Here is a 24,789-nt window from a genome sequence, read left to right on the forward strand (position 1 = left end):
GAGACAGGAGTTTACACCGCTGCAGCTTTTCTCTGCAGCGTTTCATCTAGTCTGAACTTTAAAGTCTTCATTAACCCTCTAGACCACTGGTCCCCAATAGGCGGCCCGCGGGCCAGGTCTGGCCCGTGAGAGCCAAATGTCTGGCCCGCGCCGACCCGTCGGCACTTGAACTAAAGGTCTGCGACCCGACCCGAACCCGACAGGACCCGAGACCGTGTGTCGGGTATTGGCCTGGTCGGGCTCGGTTTTTAAATAAATAATTTGGGCTCGGTTGTTGTTTTTTTTCATGCGTGGAAAAAAGCAAAATGTTTTATGCTCCTCGCTTTCTCCTGAAGCTCTGAGTCACTGCAGGATGGGCACACAGCCATGGCCGTACGCAGGGTTTTAGAAATACCCAGGTCCAAAACCTGAGCTTGCTAGCGGGGCTCGGGGGCATGTCCCCCCCCAAAAAATGTTGTTTTCCTGATCTACATATGTGCATTTTAAGATGTTTGGAGAGCACAAATTTTGATAACTTGTCAGGGTTCAACCAAGTCCATGTCGACTCACTGAAATGACTTGAGTTAGCCTACATGAATGTTGACTGTTGACAATACACCTTCATATATTCCCAACATGAATGGCCTTAAATAAGTCAGTAATGTTTCAAAGGTTATCTAGCATAAGCAAAATGTGTGTTATACAATAATATATTTACACAATAATACTATATTATCACACTATAATTATGCTAGGTGTTTGTGTTGTTGTTAAATTGAGCCTATAGGTTCCACTGTAATTACCAAAGAACTTATCTGTGGTAATGACATTGTTTGAGTTGGATCAGGTCAGTTTGTGTTTGTGTTGAACAGCTCAGGAACATGATGCTGATCCTGTCCTGGGCACAGTGGGCAGTACCTGCTCTCCATCTCCATCACCTTCTCTCTTTCTTTTTCTCTCAGTCTCCTCATCTTGTCCCGTCTCTCTTCCCTTCCCAAAGCTGAGCTTTGATTGACAGAGTCTTTTCATTTCACTTAGCTAGCCAGCTAAGTTAATTAATTCACTCAAGTGAAACTAACTGGCCGGCATCATGATGGATGGCCGCTGTTTAACGGAGCGACCACACAGGAGCTTTTCCTCAGATGATGTCTGGCTGGGGATGAATGACTCTGAACTATAAGCAGTCCACTAGTAAACTTCTCCAGTTACCTGTATCACACCTCGCATGGGTTCAGCTGCCTGTCGGGTTTCCTCAAGTTGTTGACAGACCCAAGAACCACCGCAAAGATTTTATAGGAACGACAAGATCTTCCACTTCACCACCCACACACAAACAAGCAATGATGGTGATCAGATAAGCAAGTCGTCATCTTGGCGTTGTATAATATCTTTCTGCACCAAAGTTAGGCAATTATGTCACAACTTTTTTTTAATTATTAGATACACCTCGGAAAAAATACCGAGGTCCAGACCTCGGTGACCTAAATGGTGGGTACAGCCATGCACACAGCCCCCCTCCCTCTGCTCTCTCTCTCTCTCTCTCTCTCTCTCTCTCTCTGGTACTGAAAGACGCACGGCGGCTACGGTACCAAAATGGGCTTTTTTCAGTTTTGTTTTACTACTTAATTTTCTGTTTTCCAAATGATGAAGGGAAAATTCACGTTGTGAACGCAGCTGTCATAACATGTGAAATAAGGTGAGCACCATGTGACACTAGAAGGCTCTTGGAGAGCGCAGACCTCCGCCGAGGCCAACAAACACATAGACAAACAAACAGACAAACAAACAGACAAACAAACAGACAAACAAACGGCACTGAAAACATAACCTCCTTGGAGTAGGTAACAAAGTGCGCGCTGCTCTACTTTATTTTGACCTCATCCCACACCGTACACTTGATCAATAATTTTGATGAAATCTGGCTAAAGTTCATCTCTTGTGTAAGAAATTACTGTTCAATACTGAGGAACTGTGAAGTAAAAAGTAAAATAATTAAATGGTTGGTTTTGGACATTTTATTTTCTTGTGCGACCCTCAACAGGCTTTGAGAATCCCAGGCCTAAATTATTACTACTACTGTACCACCACCAGCACTACTACTACTACTACCACTACTACTACTACTACTACTACCAATAATAATAATAATAATAATAATAATAATAATAATAATAATAATAATAATAATAATAATAATGATGGTAATTGCAGCAACAACAACATCTTCACATAAAATATCTTTTATTGGCGCAATGTAAAAAATAAATCTGGATGTTTTGGCCCTTGGCTTGGCATGCTTGACATAATTTGGCCCTTGGGGAAAACTAATGGGGAACCTGCTCTACACCCCAAAGCGCCTGAGAGCGCCCGTCATTTTTAAATCGTTTAAAATGTACCAAAAACTGAAAATCAAGTTATCAGCTTTGTTTTATATATACTTCAAGTTGTCATCAATGAAGCGGAACCGGAAAATGTATCTGGTGACCCTGAAACGTTTGAGTTTCCCGGGTTTAGTCGTCCTCCAGCTCTAGATCTAAAAATGGCTTCCCCGGCTGTTAAAACCTTCTGGAAGCTGTCAGATGCTGTGAGACAGAACCTGACCCGCCGTGTGGAGTGGAAAGTTAGGAAGACGTTGTGAGTTGAAGTCTTCTGATGGAAATCTCTTGTTCTCGCTGATAAAACAAGACAGAAGATCAGCTTTACTCACAGCAGGACCTTCCTGTCTGGAGGAGGACTGACCGAGTCCCAGAGACTTTTATCCAAATAAGTCTGGAGACTTTTTCCATATTTGTTTGGCGACTGTTACTGTCTGATCTTATTACTGTGTGGGCTGAAGCTCTGGAGGTTTTGTATGGATTTTGAAAGCTTATCGTTGTTCTGTTGTCAGACTGTGAATGTTGACACTGAAGTGAGGAGACCCATCACCTTGCCATGTATTTGGTACCAAATTAAAGGGAAAGTTGTGTTTTTTTAAATGGAAAAACTTGTGGTTGTCAATTTCTTTTTATTTCTGAGATAGAGCTGTTTGTTTGGAATGAGCAAGAAAATGCAGCAACATTGTAGAATTCTCCTGGGGTCTACATCTTTAATAAGTCTATGAATAAAAGGAAATGTGAAATCCCAAAACATGGGACATTTACCTGGTTTAATTTGCCTGGAATAGCACAAAACAATGTCAGACCAAACTCCATTCAAAAATCTGAATTCTGAAAAATTAATTCTGCCCTATTTAATGCCAAAAAGTTACATGCTGCATAATATGTGACATAGGCTATGTGATATATGTGACCCGCGCAAATCTGTTATTTGGCATTCAATGACATGCTTTTTAATTATATAACACAGAACAATAATCATACTAATAATAATCATACTACTACTACTAATAATAATAATATAATAAGAATAGAAATAAAGAATACATATATATAGGCCTAATATAAATATAATAAATAATAAAAATAATAATAAGCATAATAATAACAATAATCATAATAATAAACAGGATAATAATCAACGTTAATATTCAGGGAAGACAGTTAGCCTACATGTTATCTGATGGGGGGGGGGGTAAGGGACCTGGATAATGGATAGGGGGGCGCTGGCCCAAAAAAGGTTGAGAACCACTGGTCTAAAGTGACGAGGCTGAATCTGTTCTGGTCTAACTGAACCTGCCATCTAAACGATGTGAATTATTCCATGCACTGCAGTTCTAGTGGTGTGTATTGGTTTGGCTGCTCCATTGATTTTCAACGGGGTGAAATGTTTCCAAACAGATATGAGATTAGTTGTAATTATAGTTACATTTCACAGCGACCTGCGATGTTTAATCTGATGAGGCTAACAGGCCCACTGTGTGTGTGTGTGTGTGTGTGTGTGTGTGGGGCCCCCTAGTGGCCATTAGGAGACTTTCACTCTCTCACAGTTAAAACTGCTTGTTGGAAGACAAGATGAAGACCAAACAATGTTCATTTAGGAGAAACTTTAATTCTGACAATTACTGAAAAGTAGATAGAAGTTTAGCTTGGAAAGATGAGATGACAATAAAATACAAAATCTTGCTAAAGAAAGATATTTCAACCTGTCAATCATCAACAACAGACTCTAAGATGAACAACCATAACTTGATTCTGTCTGGTTTCATTTCTCATTCATTTCATTTTCACAATAAAATGTCCATGTTCTTCTTGTTAAAACCCTGTTCAGCTACCCAACACACACTATACACTCTATTTAGTAAAGTGTGTGTGTGGGTGTGTGTGTGTGTCATCCTGTACAGAGTGAACCATCATCTCAGCAGCTGTCTTTGGTCAGCAGTGTGAGAGTTTCTCTCTCCCTCCTCTATCTGACACAGAGACACTGAGGAATCAGACCCAGACCAGAACCTAAACCCAGGGTAGAGTGGTTCAGTGAATGTGGAGTGGAAGGTGTGGATGTGGATCAGTGTGTCAGAGGAAACTCTGTAGAAGGACAGAGAGCCAGCAGGCCAGTCCAGATACACTGCTACTCTGTTAGAGTCAGAGGAGGAGAGGGGAGGTATGACTGTTTCTCTGTTATTGTGCCAGACAGAGTAACTGTTACTATAGCAGATGAGACTCCAGGTCTTTTCATTCCCTCCAAGCCTGCTGTCTTCACTATCTCCTCTCCTACTGATTCCTCTGTAAGTCACTCCTATATCAACCTCTCCTTCCCACTCGACCTCCCAGTAACAGCGACCAGTCAGACCATCTCTACACAGCAGCTGTTCCCAGTAGTCAAATCTCTCTGGGTGATCAGGATGTGGCTGCTCCTCTTCCACCATCGTCACCTTTCTGTTGTCTTCAGACAGGAAGAGGTTTCTGTTTGCTGTGTTTGGGTCCAGTGTGAGTTCACAGGCATCTAATGAGAGAACAAGACTCAATACAGCAGCAGCTTCTCATCTAATACACCTGTTGTGTTTATTATTGGTTGATTTATTAACAGATTGACTGTTCATTTCTTCACTTTCATGATGGCACATTTTGTCAGCCATCTTTTTTCAGAGTAGGATTTGAATGAATAGATGTCACACATGAGCTTTCTATTTAAATAGAAACTGAATGTGCTGCTCTGTTTTCATGAATCAAACTAAATACACACTTACACTTCCTCAGACCTGGTTTCAACCACCGCACTGCATCATGGTCCACACTGGGGGGGGGTAAATAAAGTCAGACAGCATAATCTCTTTGATAATGAACAAATAACCTTCATAACCTTCCATATGAGTGATTTTCCAGACGGCGTCACTCATATTCTCCATTCAACATTAAACAATAAACAACAGGAGTCACTCCACTGCTGTAAATAATGTCTGTAACCATAGTAACGTTTACCGCAGACCAATATGGCGGCTCCCATCGCCTGTGTTTTCAGTCTACTGGACACCAGTAACACCAGTAACCAGAGGCGTCAGTTTATCCATCAGATTTTAATAAACCTCCACTGACAGTGGCGTGGTTTTCTCTTCTTCCACCTCATGAACTTGATACTTTAAAGAGACGCAACATTTGGCCTCAAGACACAGAACTGGTGGAGCAGCTGCAGTGTTGAGGAAACAGACTGATAGAAAATGTGAGAACGTCTCAACTCTTCCCTCCGTCTCTTTCAAATTAACGACAATATTAAAATCCGCTCTCGGATTCGGTATCGACACCCGAACGTTTCGGGTAGCGAGTTCGGTCGTAGAAAGCTTCGCTCTCCTTAATAACCGAACCGTGTGTGAACCGAACGGGACGAAGCTCCGATGAGGAGCGACGGCTGTATTTAGCCGCGGTGCGGACGCAGCCGGTCTGACAGAGAAAATGTGTGTGACTCTCAGCCTTCTAGCGGACGTGGCCTCTCCGTACCTGAGAGAGTCCGGTCTCCGGTGTGGATCCTCCGGTCCAGCAGAGAGCAGCTTCACTCCTGAGGCTCCTGGATGATTGTAGCTCAGGTCCAGCTCTCTCAGATGGGAGGGGTTGGAGCTCAGAGCTGAGGCCAGAGAAGCACAGCCTTCCTCTGTGAGCAGACAGCCTGACAGCCTGCACACACACACACACACACACAGAGAAACACACACACACACACACAGAGAAAGAGACACACACACACACACACACAAACACAGAGAGAGAGACACACACACACACACACACACACACACACACACAGAGACACACAAACACACACACACACACACACACAGAAACACACACACACACACACAGAGACACACACAGAGACACACACACACACACACACACACGCACACACACACACAGACAGACACACACACAGACACACACACACACACACACACAGAGACACACACGCACACACACAGCATAGTTTATAGTTAATAGTTTATTAAGATCCCCATTAGCTACAGCATTGCAGCAGCTATTCTTCCTGGGGTCCACAAAACAGACTTTATATGGTGACAATGCAACCATCACACTTACATCATAACACATAACATTACAAAATAAACACGACAAAGACTAGAACACACACACAGACAAGACAAGCTCCTGACAATTCAATAATCAGAAATAGACCGTTTCACTCTAGTGTCCCAACACATTTCAAATCATAATACTGTCCATTTCACGCTAGTATTCAGTACAATAATCAAAGATACAGGTAATTAGTCCGTTTTACTCCAGTTTCCCGGTCCACAACTCAGACCCTCCACGGCCACAAGACACACCAATCCAATCAAACTCATATTTGTATTTTATTTATACTTAGCCAAACCAGTCCTACATCTTTTCAACATCTCTAGTCAAAAGATACTGTTTAACTAAAATTTTAAAAGAATTTTACTGTTTTCTTGTGTGATATGTCTAGGGAGTAAATTCCATTCATGCACAGCTCAGTACATGACCGTTCGTTTGGTTGAGTTTGTCCTTGCTTTCGGTGATGTAAAATCTCCTCCTATAGCATGTCTGGTAGAGTGGTCATGTCTATCTAAACTGAGAGATAAATTTGTATACAAAATAAACAGAGTTTTTGTAACAGAGATATTTCTGATAAATACAAGTAATGAATAGATTAATCTGTTATTAACAAATAACCAAGATAGACAATTATGCATTGCAACAACATTCGTTCTGTATTCACAACGGAGCACTATATGTGCTGCTCTGTTTTGTACCATTTGTAATTTCTTTAATTTATCCATTGTTGCATTAGACCATACTACTGGGCAATAATCAAGATTGGACAATATTAAAGCCTGAATCACCTGTTTAGTTGAGTTTTGTGTCAAAAAATGTGCACATCTTTTAATAACAGAAATACCATTTCCCATCTTAGCAACTATCTTATTTATGTGTTTTGTCCATGACAATTTACTGTCTAAGATCATTCCCAGGAGCTTGGTCTCCTGGACTTGGTAAATAGACACATAATTTATGCAAAGCTTTAAATCTGGTTTTCTACTAAGAGCGTGGTTTGAACCAAATACCACGCTATTTGACTTACAAACATTCAGAACCAACTTATTTCTCTTCATCCATTCAACCACTGATCGCAACTCTAAATTTAAAACTGTATTTAACTCATTGGCTGTGAATGCCAACATATATATAGTTGAATCATCTGCATACATAGAAATTTTGGCCTTATGTAAAACAAGTGGTAAGTCATTTGTGAAAATGGTGTACAGCAATGGCCCAAGACAGCTTCCTTGGGCACTCCACATCTTACAGTTTTAACATCTGAATAGCTCCCATTAAAAAAACAATTTGTGTCCTGTTAGTTAGATAACTCACCATCCATGATAATGCAGACTGAGAAAAGCCATAACATTCTATTTTTTTAAGTAATAATTCATAATCAATAATATCAAATGCTGCTGTAAAATCAAGTAGTACAGCACCCACTATTTTCTTCTCATCAATTTCTCTCAGCCAATCGTCAGTCATTTGAGTCAGAGCAGTCGCTGTTGAATGCCCTTCTCTGTATGCATGTTGAAAATCAGTGGTTAAATTATTCATAGAAAAATAGCATTTAATTTGTTCACACACTATTCTTTCCATCATTTTACTTAAAACAGGCAATAAACTTATAGGACGACTATTTGATCCAGAAAATGGTAATTTCACGTTTTTAGGCAGTGGTATTATCTTGGCAGTTTTCCATTCTTGTGGACATAAACTTTCAATGAAACTCTGGTTAATAATATGGCAAATAGCAGGAGCAATTAAATCCGCAACCAGTTTAAGACGTTTCCCGTCAAGGTCGTCAACACCTGGTGGTTTATTTTTACAAGTTATTAGCATGTTTTCTACCTTACTTATACTTACTCTGTCAAATTTAAAATTACAATTTTGCATGATTTCATGATTTGATTTTTTATTAATAAATTAGATATTTCGTTATCTATATTTGGCATGTTATTCCTTAAATTATCTACTTTACCTATGAAATAATTATTAAAGTGGTTAGCGATCTCTGCTGGTTTGGTAAGGAAGTTTCCTTCTGTCTCTAAGAAAGATGGAGTGGGTTTGGTGTTCTTGCCCATTAGATCATTCAGTGTATTCCATAATTTTTTGCTATCGTTTTTAATATCATTAATTCTATTTTCATAATACCATTTATTTTTCTTCTTATTTAACGTCGTAACAAAATTCCTTAATTTCCTTAATTTGCCAGTCTGATTTATAACCAGATATGTTTGCTATTAATTTTGCTTGATCGCGTTCCACCATATACTCCTTCAGCTCCTTGTCTAACCATGGTGTTCTGACATTTCTGACGGTAAACTTCTTCAGTGGTGCATGTTTTTCAACCAGGGGCATAAAGCTTTCATCAAATTTCACCAGTGCCTCTTCGGGATCTTTTTCCAATAACACATTTGACCAACACACATTTTTGACATCTTTAACAAATTTGTCTTGATTAAACGTTTTATAAGATCTCTTAAAGATTACTTTAGGTCCAGGCTTAGGAACTTTTGTTTTTCTCACAATTGCAACCAAATTATGGTCGCTACAACCGATAGGTACAGATACTGCTTTAGAGTATAGCTCTGCTGCATTCGTAAAAATATGATCAATACAAGTGGAAATTTGGGTGCCATCCCTTTTCAGACATATTCTAGTTGGTTTGTTAATTACCTGTGACAACCCACATGCATCTGCGACAGTTAGAAGCCTTTTTTTCAATGGACAGCTCAGCAAATTCCAGTCTATATTCAGGTCACCCATAAAATAGATTTCATAACTAAATTCACACCCATGGTCTAACATATCACAGATTTTAGCAAGATACTCATTATTCGCACTAGGCGGTCTGTAACAACAACCAATTAACATTGGCTTCAAATGAGGCAAATGTACTTGCAGCCATAGTACTTCAATCTCCGTTATCATTAAATCATCATTCACATCTTCTGCACCTTCATTATCCATTGTTCCCTTCAGTTTCACAGGTGATTCAGCTGGATTGTCCCGCTGATCTGTCAGTTCCTTCTTCGGTTTTCTCGGTGCCATTAACAATTATTATTTCAATACCTCCTTCCCTTCAAGTCTTTTGTCTTAATTGATTAGATTAACTGATTTGATCAAAAGTTGCGGGAGCTCAGCATAGTGATGTATAGTTTGTAGTTCTGGGTGATAAAACAATATTGATAATTATCTTGATTAAATTTTCCTCAATTTCAAAATAAAAGCAGCTTGATCATTTTCAATAATATTGATCACAGCAGAGTTTCTCTCTTCAAACATAATTCTGGTTATTTTCAAACTGGACCTTGTTTTCCTAGTTTTAGTCATGAAGATTGATGGATTCAACATTTCATCACTTCCTTCACTGTAGAGTTTTACGTAGCTTCAATTAAATCAATATTCCACTTAGTTTCAACACGGACTTATTGATTTGAAAAGCAGAATATAATCTACTGACCGAGACCAGATGCAGCCGGACCAGTTTGTAGTTCAGATTTTTACTTCCCATTCATTTGAATGGAAACTGCCATCGAACACGTCGGTGAACAGATTCAACAGCAGATCCTGCTGCTGAGATTTTTAATTGACGTTTGGTTCTTCTGTTCAGAACAGAATTTCACCAAACAGCATCTTTACTGACAGAAGAGAACACAGCGGAGGGATACCATGTAGGAGAGAGAGTTCCTGTTTGGGAGACCGGATCTACTTTATTTTTAAATAGTAATTTTAGTGTGAACCAAGAACAGAAATGCAATGTAACTGCGGACCAGTTGCTGCTTTATTGTCTTCCAGCAGGATCTGTTGTTGAATCTGTTCACCAACGAGTTCAATGTCAGTTTTCAGGAGGTTTTCTCCTCATTCAAACTCTACAAACTGGTCCAGCTGCATCTGGTCCTGGTCAGTAGTTTATATTCTGGTCTTCATGGCGGTCAGGTGCTGAATAACCCCCATGTTAAAACTAAGTGGAGTATCAGATTTGTGTTTTCATTTCAGTTCTGGACTCTGACAAGTCCTTTACTTCAGGTTTCACCAACAGAGGCAGTGAGGAGAGAAATAATGAAATATTCTCTCAGAGGAGAGAAAGTAGAGCTGAATGTTGGTTTCTCAGCTGCTTTCAAAAACCACATCAGCAGGAAAATGACAGTTCAGGTATTTTTTCTGACATTAATGTGCATGTAAAGCAGAATTTAAATGGTCTGTTGAACAGTAACAGTGATCCTGACCTGAGAGTCTCCAGTCTGCATGGTGGACTCTCCAGTCCAGCAGAGAGCAGCTTCAGTCCTGAATCCTGCAGGTCGTTGTTACTCAGGTCCAGCTCTCTCAGACTAGAGGACTGGGAGCTGAGACCTGAGGCCAGAGCTTCACAGCTTCTCTCTGACAGCTGACAGACACTCAGCCTGAAGGAGAATTAGTGATGAAGACAAACAAGAACGTCTGTATGCTGATTTGGAAAAATACATCCACCATATGCTATGTTATGCCTTTAAAAAAGCCATAAAGAAGAATATTAATATATATAAAGCAGATTTAAAGTGTTTTAAAATTCCACAGTGTAGGGAAGCTGATGACAAAAGTGATTTCATCTTCAGTCTTGAGTCTGGACTGAGGGAAAGTCAGGAGGACTTGAAGATCTCAGCTCTCTCCGGCTCACAGGGAACTAAGAGCTCTGCAGTGAAACTCAGGACCAAAACTAGACATGCTTTAAATGTGTTCAGTGAAGTCTTAATATTAATTCTATATCTAAGTGGGAACCAGTGAAGAGATGCTAAACTTATGATATATGATCTCTTCTTTGCACTAGTTAAAACTCTAGCTGTTCTGTTCAGAAGCAGCTGGAGATGTGACAGTGAATTATGGCTGAGAGGAACAGAGAGAGGTGCAGTAATCTAATGACAAGATATCAGAGCATGGATGATCTTCTCTAAATCCTTCATGTTCATGTCTGTGTATATGAATTTGGATCAGAATAAAACAAGTGCTGGAAAATTCCCAAACTTTCTATTCCCAAACTTTCTATCCAAATTGAAATTGAAAATGCCGATGTAAAATGGATCTGAAATCCTGATATATAATTTGCAGGGTCGCACTTTGCAGATCGAGGAATCCTGATCTGAGAGACTGTTTTGAGAAAAAGGACCTTAGTTTGGAGAAATGTGTCAAATCAATTCAGATAAACTGTAAAGTGATTTTACCTGAGAGTCTCCAGTCTGCAGTGTGGACTCTCCAGTCCAGCAGAGAGCAGCTTCAGTCCTGAATCCTGCAGGTCGTTGTTACTCAGGTCCAGCTCTCTCAGACTAGAGGACTGGGAGCTGAGACCTGAGGCCAGAGCTTCACAGCTTCTCTCTGACAGCTGACACACACTCAGCCTGAAGGACAAGAAGACATGTGGAAATGTTATTCTGTTATATTTAATGTCATTATTGTATTATTTCTACTGACAGACTGTATTGATGAGGCCCTGGTCTAAAGCAGGTCCCAGTGTGTTTGCATGGTGCTGTATACTGAGCTGACTGGAGCACTAACACTGACAGGGAAACTGGTTTGATTCCCACTGGGCCGCCCATGCTAACAATGTATTCACACATGGTGCTGTAAGGTGATTGGATAAATAAATCCACCAAACGGCACATGCTTTGTTACGCTGCACAACGAGCCATAAAAAAGAAAATAAAGTGGATAGAAATTAGGAAACACTTTAAAAACAAGTGGATTTAAATAATAATATAAAATATAAACATGAGAAACAAGGTGAAGAAGTGAGGAGAGACAAAAAAGATTACACACAATGACACAAAAGCAAGTCAATAAAAATGTGTTTTACAAAGAGTTTTAAAGATGATAGTGAACCTGCAGCCTCAGTCCCTCAGGAAGGCTTTCCACAGTCTGGAAGCCCTGAGGACTAAAGTGAAACCACCTTCAGTCTTGAGTCTGGACTGAGGGAAAGTCAGGAGGACCTGAAGATCTCAGCTTGTTCTCCGGCTCACAGGGAACTAAGAGCTCTGCAGTGTAATTCAGGACCAAAACTAGCCTGCTTTAAATGTGTTCAGTGACATTTTAATATGAATTCTCTATCTAACTGGTAACCAGAGGACAGATGTTAAAACTGGGCAGATGATGATGTCACCTTCCCACTGGTTAAAATCTAGCTGCTCTATTCTGAAGCAGCTGGAGATGTGACAGTGAATTATGGCTGAGAGGAACAGAGAGAGGTGCAGTAATCTAATGACAAGATATCAGAGCATGGATGATCTTCTCTCAGTCACTGAGCTTCACTGCTGTGTATATGAAGCTGGATCAATAAAACTCAAATCCTCATGTAAAACCTGCAGGGCGACCTTTGCAGATTCGGGAATCCTGTTTTGAGAGAACTGACCTTAGTTTGAAAGAGAAATGTGTCCAATCAACTGAGAAAAACTGTAAAGTGATTTTACCTGAGAGTCTCCAGTCTGCAGTGTGGACTCCCCAGTCCAGCAGAGAGCAGCTTCAGTCCTAAATCCTGCAGGGTGTTGTTACTCAGGTCCAGCTCTCTCAGAGGGGAGGGGTTGGACTTCAGAGCTGAGGCCAGGACTTCACAGCTTCTCTCTGACAAGCTACAGCCCCTCAATCTGAATAAAGAATAAAGCAAGTAGCTATAAAATAAAATATTCCTGAATGCTTTCAACAATCCAGTGTTTCATAATCCAATGGACTTCAGCATGTTGTCAGTGTGGATCAGCATCATGTCGGCCTTATAGAGTCTTTCCATCTGAAACCAGACAGGCTGTCACACCTTTGTCTCAGGATTGGTCCGTTTTCCTTGAACACATTCTGTAACCGACCAGATGAATAAATCTGCAGTTTTGGCCCTGAATGCCAAGTAGTTTAAAATAAATAAAGGTTTAGTTAAGGTCCAGAATCCACTTTTTACGGGGACAATATTTTCAGATGGCAGTTTGTTTGGAAATAACTGTGATAAAAAGCAGAATTTGAGTTGGATGGAGTAAACGTAACCCTAACTTAACCCTAACTAAATCCTAACTAAACCCTAACTTGACCCAAACTTAACCCTAACTTGACCCGAACTAAACCCTAACTTGACCCTAACTAAACCCTAACTTGACCCTAAGTAAACCCTAACTAAACCCTAACTTTACCCTAACTAGACCCTAACTAGACCCTAACTAAACCATAACTAAACCCTAACTAGATCCTAACTTGACCCTAACTAAACCATAACTTGACCATAACTAAACCCTAACTTAACCCTAACTAGACCTTAACTTGATCCTAACTTGACCCTAACGAAACTCTAACTAGACCATAACTAAACCGTAACCCTAACTAGACCTTAACTTGACCCTAACTTGACCCTAACTAAACTCTAACTAGACCATAACTAAACCCTAACTAGACCCTAACTTGACCCTAAGTAAACCCTAACTAAACCCTAAATAGACCCTAACATGACCCTAACTAAACCCTAACTTGACCCTAACTAAACCCTAACCTAACCCTAACTTGACCCTAACTTGACCCTAAGTAAACCCTAACTAAACCCTAAATAGACCCTAACATGACCCTAACTAAACCCTAACTTGACCCTAACTAAACCCTAACCTAACCCTAACTAGACCCTAACTTGACCCCAACTAAACCCTAAGTAAACCGTAACTTGACCCTAACTAAACACTAACTTGACACTAACTAAACCCTAACTTAACCCGAAACCCTCCAGTCGTCTCTACCGGAGCAACAGATGAGAGTGAATCACAGATTTTGGGGTTTTATTAAGTCCAGTGTAGTGGTGGTAGATATTAATGGTGTCTGATATCAATATAATTTAGAGTTAGCTTCAATGAGAATTAAGAACGGAGCACCAGATAACAGACAGCATCAACAGGTCTCATCTGAAGGAGTGAACTCTCGGCATGTTTGAATTTCAACCCACACAATGAGCACATGAGGTGACTTTATGCAAAATAATATATTTATTACTAAACTAAAGCACACTCAATAATCAGGTAAATACAAGTGAATATAGTACAGTATATACAAGCGGTATACCTATGAATTGTGATGAATCAATGACAATAGGAATAGATGATCATGTAAATATACAATACTGATAATTAAACCAATATTTTAGCAGACACAATCATGGAAGATGAGCAGTGGAAGACGTGAGTCAGCAAGATAGGAAAAAGGGGCGACAGTATAACTATCTGGAATGGTTAGGCTACTATAACTAAGCTGGACAGGGCTGTGGGTCTCTCAATACTAACGCCGACCCACTCTGGAGGTTCCGATGAGTCTTCAGAGTTAAACTCAGCAGGATAGCTGATAGCGAGGTTGTAGCAGGCAGGACACACAGACACACTGGTGTGTGTGTGTATTTGTCAGGCAGACAGGCAGGCAGCAAGGCTCTCTTCACTGTTTCGGATGAAACAGGCTTCTACTTGGCTTGATGATGATGCAGTTGAGTCCGTCTTTGGAGACAAACTTTGGAACAAAGTTGTTGTCAGACTCCGTTAGGGCACGTGTCGCGACCACGTAAAGTGCATGAAATCCGCGTTGGAAATGTGTGTGTTTGGTTTTGTTGTGATCAGTTGAGGGGTGTGTGCGTGGGCTGGCATGTCTAGTGTTACGGCTCATTACATATGCATGAAACCCTAATTTTGGTTCCCAGATCTATCCAATATAATTGATCGTCGTAACATTAACATTATTAAACTCAGCACAAATTCCTGAACACTTTAATATCAAACATGGCTATTGAAGCCCTATGTAAAGATAACGAAATTGAATAATGTAAATAACTATTATATAAAACATCACAGTTACACATAAAATTAGTCATATACATTAGAGTCCACCACCATGTGATACCCAAGGTTTCATGAGTCTGTATCAAAGATTTCTCTTGATTTTGGCAACATTCCAATGGGTGTCATCTCAGACTCTCTGTCTCTTTGGGGATTACCAAAGACAGGGCTGAGTGTTGGTGTTTTATGGTTATTTACCAGGTCTGGTCCTTGATACCAGCTCTGGAGAGTGAAAATGGAGTGATTTACCAAGAGGTCAGTGGCCTCCTTTACGATCCAACCACTTTCCATCCACTTTCCCGATCCGTTATCAGGGAAGAGGCTCACACAGGATGCAAGGCCCTTCCAGATGTGTGATGACAATGACAGTGTGGGTGCAGTTACTACACCAGGAAGCGACACAACCCAAGGTTCTACCAGAGTTCACACCCCTTTAAGTCTGTGGAAACACCTACAAAGAGCAACGCCTCTGGTGTCCGAAGTGCATTTTACATCAAAATATGCATTAAAATTGGAGTTATGATAGAACAATTAGTTTTTACCATGAAGGAATTTCATCAGGAAGATGTTGCACACATTAACTCCATACCATCATGCTTAAACTGTGAAAGATACCAGAGTGTACTAATATGGACACATGTGACTTTTTATCCCTGAAGATACACAAAAGAAAATATCTTTAATACATTGTGTATCCATAGTTGGATCAATACCTGGGTGATTATGTCTCTATACGTTCTGGGTAATTACCACAATAAAAGTCTGATATTTAATTCCTTTATTGCCTCCAATACTCTCACATCAAAGTTTTGCCCCCAATAGATGGAGGCCATTTTGGAGCCATTTGGACTCCTGTATCTTTAAAACTATGGAGAATATTATCAACAAAGTTCATCGTTATTCATTTGAATACAAAAGGATTGTGTGAAAACAACATGAGGAGAATTTGAGATCTAAGCCTCTAAAACCAGATCCTGTCTGATTTCAGATGGAACGACTCTATACAGACGTCCTCAAATTACAATATTCATATAATATTCACATCAGCAAATTATTTAATATGATGTCTGACCTGAGAGTCTCCAGTCTGCAGTGTGGACTCTCCAGTCCAGCAGACAGCAGCTTCAGTCCTGAATCCTGCAGGTCGGTGTCACTCAGGTCCAGCTCTGTCAGATGGGAGGGGTTGGACTTCAGAGCTGAGACCAGGACTTGACAGTGAGTCTCTGACAACCAGCAGCCCCTCAATCTGAATAAAGAATAAAGGAGGAGTTGGACTTCAGAGCTGAGACCAGGACTTCAGAGCTGAGACCAGGACTTCAGAGCTGACACCAGGGGCCTCAGTTATAAAACTGTGCGTAGGATTCACATCTAAAGGTTGCGTACGGACGAAACACAGAAAGAGCTTACGCACAAAAATATTCTGATTTATAACACAGTGCGCACGCACGTCCCACGCCGGTTTCCCATTATAAATCACAATCCAACTTGAAATGTTGCGCACGTGCACAAGCCTCATACTCTGCTGCTTAACTCCCATAATTAACCATAGATGGTCAATGAAACGCCCTGAATGAATACTGATGTGTATGTAAATATGTTTGTCATTCCATTCTCCCATGTAAGAAAATGGCAAAGCCGGAGCCAGGCGGGAAAGATACGTTTCCCTGGTGGCCTCAGTTCGGGCGTCACCAACCAGAAAGGCAAAATGTCACAGCAGCAGTTAATGCTGCCAGCTCCGCGAACCAGACCCTTTATAAAACTAAAACTAAAAAATAAATTGTCCACTATATAGGTTGATGCCAAGAAGGGCATTGGACTGTTGTGTCAGCACCACCGGCGGGGCGAGAAGACACCGGAGCTCTCTCCTCTGGAACATTTCACCCCGATGACGGGGAAACCGTATTTAGTGGCATTTAGTGGCCAGAAACCCAGCGTGACACTGACTTAACGTTAGAGAGGAAGATGAGATGCTGCGACTGACCCATTTTGAGCCTTTTGTTTTTGGAAAGAGTGAACGTAACCACGCACTCAGCATTTCACATTCATTTGATTTGAATAAAACACGCATAGACAAGTTCTGTATTCTCACTTTCTCACTCAGGGATCAGACAGTGTGAGACCGGGGTGAACAAGAGGACGCTGCGCCTGGCCCCGGCGTCTCCAATGCACTCTGTGCGTCATAATGCATCATTAGTTATTACCTTGAGACATCCAGTCCAATTGCCTAACACCTTGAATTTGTTGGATTTAATTGTGACAAACTGGGTCTCTGCTAAAAGACTGTAATGTACGTACTTGAGAATAATTCACACCATGTCAGCCTATAATGGCATATAGATTTAGGCAAATGATCGGGTTTGGAACTAAATCAACAAAGATGCTATTTAGTTGTAGCCTAGACGTTCTACCAACAAGGACTGTTATCAGAGGGGTTTCTAAGTTGATGTGGAGTCGGCCTGGAAACTAACTGAGTGTAAAGGCCATTTTTTGCTTTATTTTACTACTTTGCCATCTCAATCACCGTTTCCCACTGTCTCCAAAATGTTCGTAGAGTGGGTCAGAGTTAACGTACAGGTGCACACATTCTCCCGTCAAGTTTGTTTTTTATACATCACAACTTTTGCGTGGGAAGTGGCGTACGCCTCTTTCACCCCGTTTTGTGCGTATGCAACGTTTATAAATGAGGCCCCAGGACTTCAGAGCTGAGGTCTCTGAGAGTTCACAGCCAGAAAGACTGTCTACAGATTTAATATAAAATGATTATCAAAGCAGAGCTGAGACTAGCATACCAATAAAAACTTATACAACATACTACTACTACTACTAATAATAATAATAATAATAATGATGATAATAATGACAACAATAATTTGCATTATAGAATTTGAAATTGTCCAAAAGTGGTTAATGTATGATATAAGCAGAAACCAAACTGAAAAGAATACATAAATGCAATTATATGAAAGCATTTCTGTAAAAAGTGTTTAAAAAAAGAATGAAAAATGATAGAGATTTCAGCCTGAGCTCCACAGGCAGTTCAGTTCAACTTCTGGTAAAACAACTCGGTAAAACAGCCTGACACCATTAGAGTCCGGCTTCACCACAGATTTGGTTGGGGTTTAGTTACTTTTAAGCTTTTGAGCCTACAGCATTAAATTCCAACTTTCCGAGTCGTATTTCCCACTTTGTCGGCTCGTTCATGTCGCTCTCTGTAATTCTGATATTTCTGACATGAGCTGAAGGCAGGAGAAGACGAGGGGGAACTTTCATAGATATTACACCAATAAAGAGTTGAACTAGACTAAAGAATGAAACTCAAGAAACAACCGATCTGTTAGATCAGTAACTGGAATGTGAAACTGAACCTGGAACAGTAATGACTTTACTGTTACAGGAAAAAGTAATGTGATTACAGTGACACATTATTCTGTAACGTGTTACGCCCAACACTGTGTACCACTGCTATGTAGAACAACAGTTAATAGTGTGTATGTTTGAGGAACTATAGATCTTTATTGTAACTCTGATGGTGTCAGGTATGAAGGTCGCTCTACACTGTTCTATACTGTTGGTATTCACATCAGGACTAACCGAGCCTTCCTGCAGTTCCTCACAGCTGGGATCAGTCTCAGTCGTCCCTCCTCTGATGTGTTGTAGGCCTCCAGGTCCAACACATCCAGAACCTCCTCTGACATCTGCAGCATGTAGGCCAGAGCTGAGCAGTGGATCACAGAGAGTTCCTTCTCTGATCTGTTCTCTGACTTCAGGAACTGTTGGATCTCCTGATGTACTGACTGGTCGTTCATCTCCATCAAACAGTGGAAGATGTTGATGCTTCTGTCAGGAGAGGTATCATCAGTGCTCATCCACTTCAGGTTGGTGATGGCTCTCTGGATGCTTTCTGGTCTGCTCTCTGTCTGACCCAGCAGGCCTCGCAAGAGTCTCTGGCTGGACTCCAGTGAGAGGCCATGAAGGAAGCGGACAAAGAGGTCCAGGTGGCCATTTTTACTCTTCAGGGATTTGAACATGGCTGTCTCCAGGAAGTCATCCAGGGGTTGTTCACTCTCTTCAGATCTACCCCAGTAACTTCCCAGGAATGTATCCAGTACCTTCTCATCCCAGTTTGTGTAACAGCGGAACATGTAGACAGCAGCCAGAAATTCCTGAATGCTCAGATGGACAAAGCAGAACATCTTGTCCTGGACCTGGTATAGTCCACACTCCTCTTTAAAGATCTGTGTCAACACTCCTGAGTACACTGAGGCTGCTGTGATATCAATGCCACACTCTGTCAGGTCTTCTTCATAGAAGATCAGGTTGCCTTTCTCCAGCTGCTCAAAAGCCAGTTTTCCCAGAGAGAGAATCATCTTCCTGGTCTCCGTAGTCCAGTGTGGATCTGTCTCAGTTCTCCCATGATACTTGACGTTCCCCTGGATGGACTGAACCACCAGGAAGTGGATGTACATCTCAGTCATGGTCTTGGGCAGGTCTTCTCTCTCTCTTCTCTCTCTTTTCAACACATGGTCCAGAACTCCAGCAGTGATCCAGCAGAAGACTGGGATGTGGCACATGATGTGGAGGCTTCGTGAAGTCTTGATGTGGGAGATGATTCTGTTGGCCTGCTCCTCATCTCTGAATCTCTTCCTGAAGTACTCCTCCTTCTGTGGGTCAGTGAAGCCTCTCACCTCTGTCACCATGTCAACGCACCCAGGAGGGATCTGATTGGCTGCTGCAGGTCGTGTGGTTATCCAGAGGCGAGCAGAGGGAAGCAGTTTCCCCTTGATGAGGTTTGTCAGCAGCACATCCACTGAGGTCGACTCTGTAACATCAGTCAGGATCTCGTTGTTCTGGAAGTCTAGAGGAAGTCGACACTCATCCAGACCGTCAAGGATGAACACAACCTGGAACTCGTCAAAACTGCAGATTTTTGCTTTTTTGGTCTCAGTAAAGAAGCGATGAAGAAGTTCCACCAAGCTGTACTTTTTCCCTTTCAGCAGATTCAGCTCTCGGAAAGTGAATGGAAATGTGAACTGTATATCCTGGTTGGCTTTGTCTTCAGCCCAGTCCAGAGTGAACTTCTGTGTTAAGACTGTTTTCCCAATGCCAGCCACTCCCTTTGTCATCAGCTTTCTGGTTGGTTTGTCTCTTCCAGGTAAGAGTTTAAAGATGTCTTCACATTTGATTGTTGTTTCTGGTGTCTGGTTTCTGGATGCTGCTTCAATCTGTCTGAACTCATGTTCATCATTGACCTCTCCACTCCCTCCCTCTGTGATGTAAAGCTCTGTGAAGATCTGATTCAGAGGTGTTGGGTTTCCTGCTTTAGCAATCCCCTCAAACAAATCCTGAAACTTCTCCTTCAGATTGGATTTGTGTTTATGTTGGCACTCTGCAGCAGGAGTTTCTGAATGAATAAACAACAGATGAAATCAATGACAGGTGAGTAATGAGTAATGCAAACATTTCCTGATAATTTACACATTCCCAACTCCATGGACTGTATTCAGCTCATTCCTGGTGGCTGGACAAGCAGGTCCTGACTGGGTGTAAGGTATAAGGTAGTTGTTGTTGAGTCGGTTATTATTACTCAACCACAAGTTTCATGCAACCAATCAGATTCCTTAAAGACACATTGACACTGTGCTGATTCCCATAAAGCTCTGCTAGCTGTGCTTTATTGGTTGCACTACTTCTCACTTGCTGCTGTTTGTTATGTTCATGTATGTAAACTACTTTGGGGAAAACTTTTCACACAATACACATGCATTGGTATTGATAAAACCCCTGATACCCCTGAGGACCTTCTTTACTGGGATTATGGATAAAGTGATGATGCAACATGTACAAGGCTGCATCACACTTGTCTTGTAGAAGATACTGTCAGGTATTATTGTTATATCGTGCACAACTGTGATCAGTCTTTGAGCAAGATACTTACCCCCGACCTGCTGCAGGGGCACCGAACTACCTGGCTGACCCTGCACCCCAACTAGAGGCCGAAGTGAGAATTCACCTACTGGGGAATCAATAAAATATATTAAAATCCAAAGAAATTACATAAATACAAATACAATACAATAAACACATACACTCACAAGGTCGCCTGTCTCTCTTCACAACTATTGTCTGGATGTCGGCCAACAAAAGTAGATATAAAAATGATACAGCCTGCACTTTGTGTAAATTGTTGGTATAAAGTGTTATATAATAAAGCATTATATTATATTATGCATGATTGCATAAGTTTTATCCTTTTTTCAAATGTCCCTTTGTTTTTTTTTAAATCCTCCAATGACTTACCTTTGGTTTCTGAGCTGCTGTTTGACAAACGCTGCACTAGATCATTCCTGTTGATCTTCATTAAAACCTTCTTGGTCACCTCCAGAGTGTTTCCACAGTAGGTCTGCACCATCTGATCCACTGTGTCCTGCCTGTCTGCCTTCTCCAGTCGCCTCTTTTTGATGGCTGGGAAACCTTCCGGGCTGTTAGGCTGCTGCAGGAACCACTTGAAGATCTTGAACTCTTCCTCTCCCAAATCATCCAGCGTTTCCAAGAGCTTCTCTTCATCCGTCGCCATCGTTGCTTCCTGGTAAAATCACACGAAATATTCAACTCCAAGAACAATTATGCAATTTTCCCACAGGAATGACTAAGATTCATCTCTTCGCAAGATCACTTTATCAGCCAGGTCACACAAGTAATCGGTAATGTAATTAGTAATATTTGTTCTATTGTCTGACCTTATCTACCCCTTCATTACAAACACACAGTACCTGTATACATATGCATTTCTTCAGCTTTAAAACCAACCCAAACTTTCAGATGTGATGATGTGTTACTGCGCGACAAAACACTGTAGTTCAATTTTTGTCAGTTAACCATTTGTTAGCTACTTACTTTATTAGGGCGCATAAAACCTTCACAATTCACAAAAGGGATGTTTAATGGTTTATTTTATCTCCAAAACAAAACATGAAAACTTTCTTAAACTTGTCTTAATCACAGACCTTATTTTCAGGCTTTTAACCAAAACCCCATTGAAATCCTACAGTATAGCCGAGGGAACCATGGCTCAAACATGCTGACTCACTTCCTGGTTTTTTTGCGAGCCGGTTTACGTCGGCTGCTAGCTAAAACAGCAAGTGTGAGGGAGAGACGCAGACCTTCAGCAGCTAGAAGTTTTCCCGTTACTTTGAATTTATCTCAGTCAAGGACGCAAAGCACATTATCGTCCGTTGTAAACTTTGTAAACTTTGTGTGGCAGCAAACCGCTTTCCACAGCAAAAAACACAACATCCAACTTATCATCATCTAATACGACAACACCGCCATGAGAAACTCTCTCTTTGGGGTTGAGACCCTCAACCGGTTCTCAAACATAAAAACATTGACCCCGCCCCCATCTAGCGCCTGTGGAGCGGCTGTTCGGTTCAGGAAGTTTGCTGCTCACCTCCAGAAGGAACAGACTGTCTGACAACAGGTTAGAGAAGCTTCTCCTTATGAGACACAATCGTTGTTTCACTTCTGAACAGTCAGCAGGCCTAGCTGTGGTCAGGAGCTGCTCTTACTAGTTTTTTCCTCAGTGTTTCAATAAATGGCGTCCTGGCGTTTCAAGACAACATACAGTGTTACAAAACACCCTCTGGTGACTGTTTTGACATCTGAAAATGGTGCTTTGAGGCACTCAGGTCACAGAGTTTTCAAACCTCATATGGAGCATGGACACACCGATGAGATAAGTGGTTTGAAACACATTTCAGAGATTCACACTCTTTTTTTTCCAACATTGGAGACACCCCTGATTATAGAGATTCCTTCGTCAGTTCTGGGTGTCTGTGTTCATTTGATCTGAGGCTGCTGTCACTTCCTCATAACTTCACTATCAAAGTCTAGAAACATCAGTCGGTCTAACCTGATGTGAGAGTCAAAGGGAACTGAAGGTTTTTCCCTCAAACCTGCAGGCAGAAAGCAACACAACTAATTACTAACTACTTCTACTTTTAGTAGATTTAGATTTGAACATGAACACACTAACACTAACATGTTGGAAAACGTTAGAAGAGCGTTGAGTTGTTTTGAAGCTACACATCTGTTTTTCACACAGACAAACCTTTAACGGCTGAGTTGTAGATTTCCTCTTGTTCTAGTCTAAATAAGCTAACAGTCACATAAAAGATCTGCTGATAGAGTCAGGAAAGGAAAATACACTGAAACTGTCATGGAAACTGATGTTTACAATACCTTTTGGTGGAGAAAATCATCTGTGACACGACGAGAAGTTAAGGTGAAACTAAGAGAGAGAGAGAGGGAGGGAGAGAGAGGGGGGAAGGGCAGAGAGAGAGGGGGGAGTGGGCGGGCAGAGAGAGAGAGAGAGAGGAGGGGCAGAGAGAGAGAGAGGAGGGGCAGAGAGAGAGAGAGAGAGGTGTGGACTGGTTTGATCCAGGAAATATCTCTGTCTCTGTTCCTGTATTAAATCTAAAGCTTCTCACCGGGGGTGGCACCGCCCCCCAGGGGGCGTTCAGAGAAGGTCGGGGGGGTGTTGAGGTGTTCTTGGGGTGTTTGTTTCAGGCGAGTTTACACCACAGATTCACACTGAAGGCCCACGATGATCATCTTGACCTATAGTACTCACTACTGTTTGTTTACTTATTGTTATAATTAGTATATAATTAGTATTTTAATACTGTTATTGTTATATTATATTATTCTAACACTGTACTAATAATAGTGTCATAATTTGTAGTATTATGATACGAGTACAATTCTTATTTTATTTATTTTACTGTAATGTTTCAGTAATGTATCCACTGTTTACTTTGTGGTTAGATCCTTTTGTTGGTTGTTCTGAAACGCTTTGGCAATTTTGTTGTTATGACATTCATGCCAATAAAGCAAATTGAATTGAATTGAATTGAATTGAATTGAACTGAACTGAACTGAACTGAACTGAACTGAACTGAACTGAACTGAACTGAATTGAATTGAATTGATTCACGACGAGACGAGTTGAAACTTAGAACTACTTGCAAAAGACTGTAGTCTGCAACACTCTGAAACCTGTTTCCACCAATGAGACGAGAGGAGACGGTGTGTCGTCTCCAAACTCTTTACTTCCTGTTCCTGTCAGCTTCCTGTAGCAGCTTCATGCTGCCTGAAGCTCTCTGACTACTAGAGGGCAGTGAACACTTGTGATCATTATATCAGTAGTGTGTGTGTGTGTGTGTGTGTGTGTGTGTGTGTGTGTGTGTGTGTGTGTGTGTGTGTGTGTGTGTGTGTGTGTGTGTGTGTGCACCTGAGCGATGCGTGCGTCCTCCTGCAGTTTGCCGAGTCGTGATTCGTTCCTGCTGATGAAATCCTTCAGCAGCGCGTTGTGCTGAACGCTGAACTCTCTCCAGGTCAACTCCATGCCGCGCTGCAGCTCCTTCACATCACACACACACACACACACACACACATACTAAAAGTAATGGAATCTGTCAGGCCCTGTTTGCTCTCGGTTTTTTAACAGTTCCTTGACTAATGGTTGTGTCCCCGACTATTTTAAAACTGCTTGTGTGAAC

The 24,789-nt window shown here is 41.3% G+C and overlaps 1 protein-coding gene across 4 annotated transcripts; it reads right to left on the bottom strand.

Moving 5' to 3' along the window:
* Positions 1–3,960: 3,960 nt before the first annotated feature.
* On the bottom strand, positions 3,961–23,511 carry LOC139663504 (NLR family CARD domain-containing protein 3-like). 4 transcript variants are annotated; one of them, XM_071542190.1, is made up of 11 exons: positions 23,471–23,511; positions 21,530–21,811; positions 21,168–21,245; positions 18,824–20,633; positions 16,305–16,478; positions 12,863–13,036; positions 11,624–11,797; positions 10,655–10,828; positions 5,847–6,020; positions 5,102–5,148; positions 3,961–4,857 (listed from the first exon to the last, which is right to left on the bottom strand). In XM_071542190.1, exons 2-11 carry the CDS (start codon positions 21,804–21,806, stop codon positions 4,268–4,270), a joined length of 3,672 nt encoding a protein of 1,223 aa, XP_071398291.1. In that variant the 5' UTR covers positions 21,807–21,811; positions 23,471–23,511; the 3' UTR covers positions 3,961–4,267. The 4 variants fall into 4 exon arrangements, with proteins under 4 accessions (XP_071398291.1, XP_071398290.1, XP_071398292.1 ...); XM_071542189.1 differs by having other exon boundaries at positions 21,530–21,815; positions 23,471–23,507; XM_071542191.1 differs by lacking the exon at positions 21,168–21,245 and having other exon boundaries at positions 21,530–21,815; positions 23,471–23,507.
* Positions 23,512–24,789: the final 1,278 nt, after the last annotated feature.

This window comes from Centroberyx affinis, unplaced genomic scaffold (genome assembly GCF_046629955.1).
Source record: "Centroberyx affinis isolate AG114_WGS23_722 - 3 ecotype Tasmania unplaced genomic scaffold, CSIRO-AGI_Caff_v1 ptg004034l_1, whole genome shotgun sequence".
Taxonomy (NCBI): Eukaryota; Metazoa; Chordata; class Actinopteri; order Beryciformes; family Berycidae; genus Centroberyx; species Centroberyx affinis.

Coding starts and splice junctions, on each gene's coding strand:
- LOC139663504 (XM_071542190.1), bottom strand. CDS start 21,806: ATGGCGACGGATGAAGAGAAGCTCTTGGAAACGCTGGATGATTTGGGA. Junction 20,634..21,167: donor GCCCCTGCAGCAGGTCGGGG/GTAAGTATCTTG, acceptor TTATTCATTCAG/AAACTCCTGCTGCAGAGTGC. Junction 13,037..16,304: donor TGCAGACTGGAGACTCTCAG/GTCAGACATCAT, acceptor TTCTTTATTCAG/ATTGAGGGGCTGTAGCTTGT.